Source organism: Arvicola amphibius, chromosome 7 (genome assembly GCF_903992535.2).
Source record: "Arvicola amphibius chromosome 7, mArvAmp1.2, whole genome shotgun sequence".
Lineage (NCBI taxonomy): Eukaryota > Metazoa > Chordata > Mammalia > Rodentia > Cricetidae > Arvicola > Arvicola amphibius.
In genome coordinates this window covers 47848765-47862080 of record NC_052053.1, presented here as the reverse complement: position 1 = coordinate 47862080, position 13316 = coordinate 47848765, and the positions used below count along the sequence as shown (strand labels likewise).

The window sequence follows — 13316 nt, the reverse complement described above, 5'->3', positions numbered from 1 at the left end:
CAGGATTTTACTGTTTAGCTCTGGCTGCCCTGAGACTCGCACTATAGACCAAGCTGTCCTTGAACTCACTGAGATCCACCTGCCTCTGCCTCCCAAGTGCTGGGATTAAAGGTGTGCGCCACTGCCACATGGCTTTATATTACATTTTTGATATAACAAAAATGGATGGAGTCCAGTCTCCTGTTCAAGTGTACATTCTGTTCTGTTACATTGGTGGACTTAATATTCTTACTTCTCTTCCTGGAAAGGGGCACTGCAGCTGGAGCCCAAGGTCTCTGGCATACTAGGTAAATGTTATAGTCTCAATCCCCCACATCTCTTGCTTGATCAAAGTCACTTACTGGAACATCATTTTTTAAAAAAAGGAATGATATAAAACCAGGTTTTCCAAGATGAAGACAAAGAGGAAGAAACACATATTCCATACCTAGACCTGCACAAAGTTATGCCCATAGGATTTACATATACTGCTCATTTGCAAGACACAGATAATATTGAGGCAACCACATAATGGCAAAGGATTTTTAAAAATTCAAACTTTATTACTTTTTGGGCACTGTAGTAAACAACTGAAATGCTTAGGCCATTCAAGAGAACCAACAAATACCCACCACACAGGGCCCTGTGCCTGCTGGACTAGATTTGATCTGTGGCTCTGCCTCTGCAGTGCACAAAGAGAGTCAATCTATTCATAAAACAAATACCAGCTTCCACCTGAGAGAGTCAGCTCCTCCTAATGACCAATGCACTCACTGCTGATGATCTTCAGCTTATACCTAATGTTGTAATTCATATCTCAGTCAATCTTAGTTTTTGTCAGAAAAACAATAAAAAGGTACAGAATCTAATACAGCATTCCCAGCTATCCAGGGACCAAATTCCAGATCAAGAAGACAGAGAGTACTCTATAGTTCCATGTTCCTAGTCTTGATCCACATACCAACTACCTTGACGCACTCTGGAGTTCAGTCCATGCCTACACCACACATGTCCTCTGAATATACAAGTAGTTTACAAGCCATAAAGTATAAAGTGCTTTACCTCACACTCAGACTGCATAGAAGATACTGGCCTCTAACATCACATGATACTTTAAAGGGAATCTTATGAGATTTACTCTTTTGGGTATGGAAAGGGATGGGGCCGAGGGTGAAAGTGAAAATGGTGGACTTGCTCCGGGTCAGAGGAAAACACAAAGTCTCACAAACTTTCGGAAAGATCCTGGAGACAAAGGATGCATCCCAGTGCTAAGTGCCTCTTCTGACTCTTCTCATAGCTTGTTGTTCTGTCCTGACACCTATAGGAACTACCAAATCTGACAAGAGACTGGCAAAAGGCTGTAAACTATGAAAATCACAGTCACATGGTACAAATATATACATAAGAACACACTGATGAAGTTCTAAATCTGACATGATTTCTTCCAAACGCGCTGTCTCAGTTGCTTTATTGTTGCCCCTCCTGCAAACTGATGTGATGACTGCTGACGGAGGACATCAGGAGCGCCAGAAGGAGGAAGTCAGAAAGCCTTTGGGGACAGGAATCTCCCTGCGTTGCAGACATTTCTGGATATGAAAGATGAAGAAAACAGGATGAATTTCTGAAAAAACTGCCTCTAGTGTTAACAGTGGGGAGACACTGAGGGACAAGACCCAGACCAGAGAAAGAGAAGACAACAGTCTAACGGATCTGTGGAAATCTAAAACAAATGTAGAGTTGTTTTTATGCCTGCCTACCCATTTCCCCATAGCGTGGCCCCATCTGTCACCATCACTATTTTACAGGTTCCCAGAAGCTGGTGATCAATGGCCTACCTTGACAGAACTACTACAGAGCTCTAGATGACCTGATAAGATGAATGTCTTGGTACTTGGAAATGAAGGAAAAATCCAAGCAAAAGTACAGTATGGTCTCAGAGGCAAAGTAGCCACATTCATAGTTCCCTTCACCTGAGACTGACAGAAGAACCTTGGGTAACGAGCCAAACAGTTTGTAAGAGATTTGTTACACACACCTTACCATCTAATACTCTCTGAGGACAGCTACCTGATGGGCAGTGTGGAGAACGTATGCAGGGGTGAAATGGCATACTGTGGTCTAAAATGCAAGGGGAGAGCCGGACGATGGTGGCGCACGCCTTTAATCCCAGCACTCAGGAGGCAGAGGCGGGCGGATTTCTGTGAGTTCGAGACCAGCCTGGTCTACAAGAGTTAGTTCCGGGACAGGCTCCAAAGCCACAGAGAAACCCTGTCTTGAAAAACCAAAAAAATAAAAAAATAAAAAAAATAAATGCAAAGGGAACTATGAACAAAAAGCAGAGTGTGGGAAAACAGAAGAGATAGCTATCAGGTCTGGAGGCCCAAGACTGCAGGACTCCAGTGTGTCTCAGGCTACAGTGTAGGGAATGTTGGAAGGGAGCATCTTACCTCCAAGAACTGCTTCAGACGTATGAAAGAACCCATCTGTCCTGAGCTTGTGATGGCTTCAATTCTGTAGGGAAAGGGAGGGAGAAAAAGAGAGAGAGATGTGAGTCAAGTAAGGACTAGATCCACTGACTCTTCTAAAGAATGCTGGCTGTGCTGGGAATGGAGGCGCACATTTTTAATCTCAGCACTCAGGAGGCAGAGGCAGGCAGATCTCTGTGAGTTCAAGGCCAGCCTGGTCTCCAGAATGAGTTCCAGGAAACCAAAGATACAGAGAAACCCTGTCTCAAAAAAACAAAATGAAACAACAACAAAAAAGAACGCTGGGTGTTCTTTCAAGTGGTCCTTGCTGGTCTCCCAAACGGACAAAGGAAAGGGACACACTGCTCTCTTCTGAGGTCTTTGTGACCAGACAGGATGAGTGTCACCAAAGCATTCCCCCTGCTTCAAATCCCAATGAATTTGGAGGAGCACTTCAGGGTGCAAGGGTGAAAAGCATACCACAGTCAGAGAATCTGGGGGGCAGATCAGCTTCTCCAACTGACTTAATGATGGACTCAACTTCATGGCTCAATTGGTGACTACTTGTAATCACAAGTATTAGAAACAACACATAAACACACCAGAGCCAGGCATGGTCATGTACACTAATCTTTAGCACACAGGAGGCAGAAGTTGTAGGAATTCAGTGTCACCTTTGGCTACATAGTACGATCTAAGTTGAGCCTGGGCTGGAGAGATGGCTCAGTTAGTAATGTGAATGCTACATAAGCATGAAGAGTTGAGTTCCATCCTCAGAACACACAGGAAAACCACAGATTGGGGATGCACTAATAAATTCTAGAGCTTGGGGACAGCAAAGAAAAAATCCCTGAGGCCTGGTGCCCAGCATTTCCAGACAGTTCTAGCTTCATGAGAGATACTGGTTCAAAAAGTAGTGAAGAGTGATAGACAGAAACACCTCTGAGTTACATGTGCATGTGTACACACAACGCCCCCCACATACACCTGGGCACAAAGCTCAAGCCTATAATCTCAGTATTTGTGAGACTGAGGCAGGAGACTGCTGAGGTTCAGGGCATCCTGGCCTACAGAGTGAGATCTTGTTCCAACTCCTCCTCAAAAATCAGCCAGTATCATCTCAGTGGTGCAAGAGTGCATGCATCTAATGTTTTTTTTTTTTTTCTTTTCTTCTTCTTTTTTTTTTTTTTTCGAGACAGGGTTTCCCTGTAGTTTCTAGAGTCTGTCCTGGAACTAGCTCTTGTAGACCAGGCTGACCTCAAACTCAGAGATTCGCCTGCCTCTGCCTCCCAAGTACTGGGATTAAAAGTGTGCGCCACCACCGCCCGGCTGTATCTCATGGTTTGAATGGAGCCTAGAATGTGCTAGATAAGTGCCCTACCACCCACAGCCAACATCAAATACCTTATTTCAACATCTTCCTAGTTTATACCTTTCCTTAACAAACAATATTTAAAAGGTGTTTTCATTGAAGTTCATAATCATTTATTCAAACATAAAAGAGAAGAAGTCGGAGAGATGGCACAGTGGTTAAGAGGACCTACTGGTTTTGCAGAGGACCTGAGTTCAATTCCCAGCACCCATGAAGAGCAGCTTACAACTCAAGCTCTGGGGGCTCCAACACCTCTGGCCTCTAAAGGCACATGCATAAATTATATGTGTGTTTGAGAACATTCTCAGGTGCAAATACACAGTTAAAAAGAAATTTCTTAAAAAATCAAAGAGAAGGATGAGTAGAAAGATTTCCCCTTTTTTTCAAGACAGGGTTTCTTTCTTTAGCCTTCACTATCCTAGAACTAGCTCTATAAGACCAGGGTGGCCTGAATTCTATTGCCTTGAACTCTACCTGCCTCTGCCTCCTGAGTGCTGGGATTAAAGGTATGAGTCATGACTGCCCAACAATATTATTTTTAAACCGATCTCTGTCTACATCATGAAGACCAAACCCAGGCCCTTGGTCATGCTAGGCACGTGCTCAACCACTGACCCTCGTTCATTTTTTACTTAAGTCAAAAATACCACACACTTGGGAGGCAAGATGGCTTGGGGTGTGTGTTTGTGTTAAAGAAGTTCTTGATACCAAGCCTGACTTACCTGAGTTTGATTCCAGGAACCCATAAGGTGAAAGGAAAAACCTCGTTCCCATATGCTGTCCTAACTTCCAAGTGTACACTGTGGCATGCACAAACCCAACCACAGCCCCACCAATAAACAAAACAAAAACAAATACAACTTTAAAATAAACCATGCACAAGGTCCACAGCCAACAGTAGACAGAAAGCCAGCCCAGGTTGGAGGTCTCCACAGGGTCCCTTCTCTCGGAGCTTGGCAAACTCCACAGGAGAGAGAGAGAAAGAGGTGGAACTGTGGGATGCAGAGGTTGAAGACAGCAGGAGAGCACGGCCTGTGCGATCAACTAAGCAGGGCTCACCGGGCTCACAGGGACTGAACTGACAACTGTGCAGCCTGCATGGGTCTACAATAGGTCCTCTGCATAAACATGTTGTGGTTGTTGGCTTGGGGTTTTGGGAGGACTCCTGACAGTGGGACTGGGGGTGTCTGTCTCTTTTGCCTGCTCTTGGGATCCCTTTTCACCTACTGGGTTGCCTTGAACAGCCTTGATGTGAGGGTTTGTGCCTGGTCTTATCATACCTTATTGTGATGTGTTCAGTTGATGTCCTACAGAAAGGCCTGTTCTTTTTTGGGAGAAGCAAGGAGAAGGGGAGTGGATTTGGGGGAGGGGAATAGGGAGGGACCTGTGAGGAATGGATAGAGGGGAAACCGCAGTCAGGATATATTGTATGAGAGAACAATAAATAAAAGTTTTAAAAAAAAGGCCGAGACAGAGTTGGTAAGAGCTTGGGACAGTCTAGGTTACAAAGACTCTCAAAACAAAAGAACAAGAGAGAACAAAAAATAAACACTCAGCCAAGAAATACACACAAACACTGCACTAGCACTGAGGAATGGCTTCAGTGTTACCTACTAACTCCCAAGTGGTCTGCTTTAACAAGCCTATACCTGGGAAAGTAGTCCTCTTTGATGAGAAGAATCATCTTCCAGAACTGGACCTGGTACTGCTTCATGAGGGCATTCCCACACACCTAGAGGGAAAGTAAGAACCATGAGCACAAAGAACAAAAATCAACTCATGAGAGAAGCACAATCACTCCTTTTCCTATCAGTCCTATCAAACATCTCAGCTACAGCATCACTTAGCTAATTAAGGAATAGGCAGAAAAGACCCAACTTTTTTTGTTTTTTTGTTTTTGTTGTTCTTGTTTTCGAGACAGGGTTTCTCTGTAGCTTTAGAGACTGTCCTGGAACTAGCTCTTGTAGACCAGGCTGGCCTCAAACTCACAAAGATCCACCTGCCTCTGCTTCCTGAGTGCTGGGATTAAAGGCGGGTGCCACCACCGCCCAGCTTCTTTTTTTTTTTCCCTAAAATTTATTTTTCATTATGTATAGTGTTCTGTCTGCATGTATGCCTGCAGGCCAGAAGAGGGCACCAGATCTCATTACAGATGGCTGTGAGTTACCATGTGGTTGCTGGGAATTGAACACAGGACCTCTGGAAGAAGAGCCAGTGTTCTTAACCTCTGAGTCATCTCTCCAGCTCTATAGTGGTGGTTTCTAAGGGCAGGAATTTATGAGCTTTTAGAGAGGTTACATTTTCTCCCCAGAAAGTAGGAATGAAAACAGCAAGATAATGATCCTTCCACAGTGGGTAACCAAACTGAGACTGGGTGACAGCACAGGATAGCTAGCACCCTTACAGAGCACAGAGAAACAAGGAGAAAGAACATTTATGGAAGACTAGACCCAGGGAGATCCAGCTCCTGTTTCCAGTGTCTCAAGAGACTCACTTGCACAGCCTACCATAGTTCTACTACTCAATAGTCCTAAGATGAAGTCTACTTTTTTACTTAGGCTAGGACATATATTATTGCAGAGGGCAGAAAGTACTTGTGTACACAGATCAGTAAGAGAGGCCAGGACAGTTAAACTCACAGGCATCCTTCAAAGGAAAGAGGATTTTGTTTGTTTGGTTGTTTTTTCGTTTTTTGTTTTTTTTTTTTCAAGACAGGGTTTCTCTGTGTAATAGTCCTAGCTGTCCTGGAACTAGTTCCTATAGACCAGGCTAGCCTCAAACTCAAGAGATCTGCCTGCTTCTGCACCTCCACCGCCCAGCTGGAAAGAGACTTTAACCTGCCCTCCTCCTGGATGTAGTCTACAACCTGGTGATCCTTTGCTGTCTGATGAGCCAGGCTCAGCCTGTATCTTACAAAAAAAAATTTGTTTTACTTATCCCAGGCCCTTTCCCCCTAAACCCTGTGCATTGCTTCTCAGCTAAAACCATCCTTGTTGGAGGTATCATCTGTACTTCACAACAGCCTACGTGACTTCTATTTTGTCTTCGGGCCAGGCCAATCCTGACTCCCACAGACGTTATGTTTACCTCAGCCGTTCTCCCTAGACCTTTATCTTGAGCACTGCTTCCAAGCCAACAAGAACCCGTTTCAGGGATGAAGCCATATGTACTTTGTAAGGAGTTTTAATGTAAATGTGTCTTAAGTATGTTGGACTCACAGAGCTATATTGTTATCTGAAAAGATTTTTCCAAACATGTGCTCTGCTTAAATGTGGCAAAAATATATGAGCTGATGTCACATCCCAAGAAGTCCTGGTCCAGTACCGGGCTGAAATGAATTTCATTCTTCCCTCACCTGAAGTGTTTCCCTTGTCTGTGGACCCCCAGACATTATAACGAGAAGAACATGGTCGACAGAGAAGTAAGTCAAGGGCAGTGAGAGGGAAAGTGGAAGCGAGGCCTGTCTCGTGCCTCGTGCTGATGACAGCCGCCTGACGCTGTTCACTACTTGGCTCCACTTCTAGGCTGCTTCCCCACTCATTTTAACCCATGTTCAGAAGCCACCTCAACCACTGGCTATCTCTCATTTGATAACGAAATTACCTCCAAGAAGTCAAACAGGAGAGTGGCTGTCACATCTGATAGAGGCTCCATGTTTAAGATCTGTGCCAACCAGCGCCAGCCATGATTTAAGCCATGAGGATGAGCCTGGAAGAAAAGCAACTGTGTCATGACTTCATCTCATTTTATTCACAGAATAAACTTCATGTGATCACTCAGCCATTAGACATGAACCCATGCATGCATGACAGAACAGAAAAAACAAAAGCTAAGGAAATCTTACGCAGGGTTTCTCTGCGTAACAGCTCTGGCTGTTCTGGAATTCGCTCTATAGACATGGTTGACCTCAAATTCACAGAGATCCACCTGCCTCTGCCTCCTGAGCACTGGAATTAAAGGCATAGGCCACCACCACCTGGTTCAGTGAAATACTCTGATCCATGTGCAGGCTTCCACAAATTTCTTACATGGTTCCTTTGATATGTACACATCAGTTTCATGTTCAGGGAACTTGCCGTTTGTTTGTTTGTTTGTTTCAGATGCAGTACTAACTTTCTAGCCCAGGCTGGCCTCAAATTCATGGCAATACTCCCTGGCCCATTCTCCCATGATGGGAGGAGTATAAAGGTAAACCATCTTGTCTGACTTTGTTGTTGTTGATTTTGGCTTTGGGGTTGTTTTTTGATGTCTTTGTTTGGAGACAGGGTCTCACTAGCATTGGGTAGCCTGGAACATCTATGTAGACCAAGCTGCCATTGAACTCACTGTCCCTGCCTCCTAAATGCTGGCAATAAAGGTGTGTCACTATGTCCCCCACACCTGACTTTTTGTCGGATTTTGGTATTGCAGTGACAGGGTCTCACTTTGCAGCCCAATTGATCTGGAACTTGCAATCCTTCTGCCACAGCTTCCTGGTGGCTGGAATTACAGGCAGCACAGCACAGCTGGCTGAAACTTTTGTAAATGCTATAACTTGTGGACTCTGTTCTAAGATTAGCTCTTTATGGCCTCAGCTGAGGCAGCAACTGAACTTTCTTATTGATTCAAAAAAGTTGCCTAAGAATCAATATCCACTTCTCTAAAATACCATAGTCTTTCCCCATCATTCCATAGCATAGCCTCTCTGAAGAACAGCTTGCAAGAGCCCTCAAAGACCTGCTGACAGCCTTGGTCACCAGCCTGTGGGCTCTACTGGAAAGTGTGAGATCTTTTTATTTTTGAAAATATTTTAAAATATTTATTATATATACCATATTCTGTCTGTGTATATGTCTGCAGGCCAGAAGAGGGCACCAGACCCCATTACAGATGGTTGTGAGCCACCATGTGGTTGCTGGGAATTGAACTCAGGACCTTTGGAAGAGCAGGCAATGCTCTTAGCAGTTGAGCCATCTCTCCAGCCCCAAAGTGTGGGATCTTTAAGAAGTGGAGTCCAAGTTGCAAAGTTAGGTCACTGTGGACATACCCTTGGAGGGGATACTGAGACTCCCCCCCCCACACAAAGTTTTTTGCATCTTTCACGAGCCAACTGCCATAAGCAGCTTTGCTCCGCCCATGCTTCTGCCATGATGCTATGCCTCACCATGGCTCCAAAGGCAACTGGACCTAGTGAAAGTGAGACTGGAAGCTCTCCCAAATGTCCTAATCCATGCATAGGTTCCCACAAAGCAAACGAGAAGTTTCCTCCCTGTAAGCGGATTATCTCAGTAATAGAGAGCTGACTAACACAAAGGCTGCAGTTGCTGTGGGTGCTGGGCTACCACTCCTATCAATTCCAGGCTGTTTTACCTACCTCTTGCCGGTTTCCATATGGCCACTGGAGCTGGATGATGGCAGCATACAGACGGATCATCCCAGACATTCGTTTTAGAAAGTTGTCCTGTTGCTCCACCTTAGAATCTGTCACTTGGTAGCCAAGCATCCTATGTGTGAAGATAAAATTCAGAATGATGAGGCCAAAATGAGGGTGACAAAAAGGCTTCTTTTTATGGCTTAAGGTACTACTAGTTGCACTTTGCATTATTATTACAATTATTTTATCTGAACAAAGCATGATACTCAAATTTCTATTTGTAAAATTTAGCTCTGCAAAGCAAACTCATCAGTGAACTCAGAAATAAGGAAACTGCCTAGGTAGTGGCTAGTTTTGACAACCTGACACAAGCAAGAGTCATCTGAGACAAGGGAACCTCAATTGAGAAAATACCTCTATAAAACAGCTATAGGGAAGCCTGTCGGGCATTTTCTTATGGTCCTGGGTGCTGTGAGAAAGCAAGCTGAGAAACCATGAGGAGCAAGCCAGTAAACAGCAACCCTCCAAAACCTCTGCATCAGCTTCTGCCTCCAGGTTTTGGTCCTGCTTGAGCTCCTGCTCTGCCTATTTTCCATGAAGAACTGTGATACAGAAGTGGGAGGGAAGAAGCCCTTTCCTCCCAAGTCACTTTTGCTTATGGTGTTTCATCACAGCAGTAGTAACCCTAGCTAAGATAGCTTCTCAATGAGATCTAAATGACTTACCCCAGTTTGCAAAGCTGTAAGATGAATAAATTCTAAGACTTAGGATTCTAGATCCAGTATTCTTTCCAGTGAGTAATAGTGTTTATCAATTATCAGCATCCCAAATCTACAAATCCCAAAAGATGTCTAGTTTGTGTAAAAGACATTACTTTCCCCCCTTTTTGTGAGATAGGGTTCTTGCTATGTAGCCCAGGCTAACCTCCCAAATCCTGGGATTACAGATATACAATACCAATCATGGTACAAGATATTTTGTTTCTGGTAGGACATTTAAAGTACAGAGAAGGAGCTGTGAGAAAGACTGAAAATAAATTCAGATTCTTATATTCTCCTACTCTCCCTAGAGTGAATGGGAGAAGAGAAAATAACCTTACCTCTGATAGTCCTCCAAAGCCATCCCCTCCCTAAAAGCTGGGTAAAAAGGTACGGAGTAGGGACACTTCTTGTGGAGATGAGCAAGGATGAGTTCCCCCACTTTAGGGTGGAGCGCCCAGATACCAGATGCCACCACTGCAATGGGGAATGCTGCTTCATGGTGAGAGGCCACTTCCTCCTCACCTTGTTTCTAGAAACACAAATATGGACACAATTTCAGGTTAATATTCCAGCAAGGCTCAACACTGCCCATCAGCTTCTTCTGCCCATACCCCTGACAACAAAGTTTCTCACCACAAATTTCTCTGCCAGTTTGTACTGGACAAAGTCCAACCCTTGTGGGCTAAGAGTGACAGACACAGAACGCCCACCAGATTGGACGGGCTTTCCAGAGAGCAGGCTATGGATCTTTTCAAAGACCTCCTTCAGTTTTGAACCTGGGTAGGAAAAAAAAGCAACAAAAAGATAAAACTGCAGGTGGAAATGATTGTGCACACTTATACTAATGCCAGCATTTGGGAAGGAAGGTAGAAAGATCAGAACTCATGTTTGCGTTGAGTAAGGCCATGTTGTGAGTTTGAGACCAGCCTGGCCTACATGTGAACCTGTCTCAATAACATACAACTTCATGTCAATCTTTTTTTGCTGGTTTTCTGAGACAGGGTTTTTCTTTTCTTTTCTTTTTTAACTTTATTTTATGCACATTGGTATAACGATGTCAGATTCTCTAGAACTGGAGTTACAGACAGTTGTAAATTGCCATATGGGTGCCAGGAACTGAACTTAGTTTAACATCCCAATAATTCTTATTTTCTGACTATTCATCCTGTAGATCTGTGCTGTCTTTTAGTTAGGGTTTTGTTTGTGTGTTTTTCTGTGTTTCAGGGTTTCTCCGTGTTACAGCCCTAACTGTCCTAGAACTAGCTCTTGTAGATCATGCTGACCTTGAACTCACAAAGATCCACCTGTGTTTGCCTTCTGAGTGCTGGGATAAAAGGCATGCACCACCACCGCCTGGCCTTATTTTAGGTTTATGGGGGCTGGAGAGATGGCTCAGAGGTTAAGAGCACTGGCTGCTCTCCCAGAGGTACTGAGTTCAATTCCCAGCACCCACATGGTGAAAGGCCCCCAGAGGTCCTGAGTTCAATTCCTGGCACCCACATGGCAATATGAACAAAGTTTTTTTTTCCTTTTTTCTCTGCTTACTTAACCTTCCTGAGCACTGATTCCAGAGCATGCTGTGCCTCACCAGATGAACAGCGAATGAGAAAAGACATGCAGATTGCTTCCAGTTTCCAGAAGGAGAAAAAAGGCACAGAGAAAATAAATTAGTTAGAAGGGAGCCGAGACACATCTTTCAGAGAAGTGCCTTATTTAGTTGTTAGAGACTGTGAAACTTGGAAGAAAGGAATGACCCAGGACACAGTGAGAAGTCACTGCTATAAAAGTAATGCTTTTAGCCAGGCGGTGGTGGCGCACGCCTTTAATCCCAGCACTCGGGAGGCAGAGGCAGGCAGATCTCTGAGTTCGAGGCCAGCCTGGTCTACAAGAGCTAGTTCCAGGACAGGCTCTAGAAACTACAGGGAAACCCTGTCTCGAAAAACCAAAAAAAAAAAAGAAGTAATGCTTTTATATGGGATTACAAAGGATAAACAGAACTGTGGGTGATAACAGGCCCCTAGGAAGCAAAACAATCGAGGCAAGACTAAGAGAGGAAAGGTGGGTGGAACCTGAGAAGCAGTGGCGCCGCAGTCAGGGGAACTGTTTCATAGAGAAGCTTGTAGTCCAAAGGCCAAATAGCAATACTGGCTAGATTAAAGATTGATCAGAAGGCAGAAGAACAAGGGAATCAATGAAGATATATGAGCAACTCAAGCACATTTAAAGGCTGAGGAAGGGAGCTGCAAAATGAAGCAATCTCAGGAAGCAGAGAGAATGGACAGAAGCAATGAACAAAGTCTGGCAGGTGACAGAAGGGATGGGAACAAAGGCAGACTTTTACAAGAGCTGACTAAGGAAAGAAGGCTACTTCTAAAACAGACAAAAATAATAATAAAAAATAAATAGTAATAAAAAATAGTAATAAATAGTCTCTAAAACAAACAAACAAAAAATACAGCCTCTGAGGAGCTCAGGCTACTTGTTTCCCTGCTGCAGCTGAGATAAGACTGCAGTGACTTAGGTAAGGAATGAAGATAAGCAGGAGAGCGCAGCCAATCTCCCCCCCCAATTCCCCACCCCTGCTGCTGTCAATGCGACTTGAAACTCCTCAATAGGCTAAGAGTTTATTTATACTCTGCCCAGTTCCATAAAGAATTGCAGGCAACAGAGGATTCTAAGTAAGTTTGTTTGATCAAATGACCTCGAGTACACAATCTACAACATTTATGTGCTTTTTTGGCAACAAGTAAGTGTGATAGGGCACATATCAAGCAGAAGAGCTCTTTAGCCGCTCTTCTACTGCTCCATGATACAGCCTGTAATGGCTTCCTCCTCCATTCACAGTTTCCTGTGAAACTGAATAGGCTCTAAAGAAGGGTCCTTCAACATTTGGATTATTTGCTACATCTCTGGAGGGGAGAGTATTAAAATGTCAATATTGGAGTTTGGAAAAGCTAACACAGGACAAAGCAGGACAAAAGCAAAGAGCAGAAGTAACATCCTAGGTTGGTATTCTCTCATTTCCTCCCAAGTTCTCTTCATAATGTTTACAGTACTAACTTTCAACTTTAGACTTAAAAGTCATTCTAGGGCTGGGGGAGCCAGGGTGTGCTCACTGGTAAAGAATTTGTCTAGCATTCTATATAAAACCCTGTGTTAGGGGCTGGAGAGATGGCTCAGCGGTTAAGAGCATTGCCTGCTCTTCCAAAGGTCCTGTGTTCAATTCCCAGCAACCACATGGTGGCTCACAACCATCTGTAATGAGGTCTGGTGCCTTCTTCTGGCCTGCAGGCACACACACAGACAGAATATTGTATACATAATAAAATATTTTTTAAAAAAAACCCTGTGTTAAATTACCAGCACTACTTCAAAAATACAAATAA

The 13316-nt window shown here is 44.0% G+C and overlaps 1 protein-coding gene across 1 annotated transcript in view; it reads right to left on the bottom strand.

Moving 5' to 3' along the window:
• Positions 1–1417: 1417 nt before the first annotated feature.
• The window catches only part of Gle1 (GLE1 RNA export mediator), a 29093-nt gene continuing 17194 nt past the window's right edge, over positions 1418–13316 (bottom strand). Inside the window, 7 exon segments of the mRNA XM_042055391.1 lie at positions 1418–1565; positions 2427–2490; positions 5466–5548; positions 7420–7524; positions 9170–9299; positions 10269–10459; positions 10564–10706. Coding sequence (XP_041911325.1) covers positions 1497–1565; positions 2427–2490; positions 5466–5548; positions 7420–7524; positions 9170–9299; positions 10269–10459; positions 10564–10706 — 785 coding nt within the window. The 3' untranslated portion in view covers positions 1418–1496.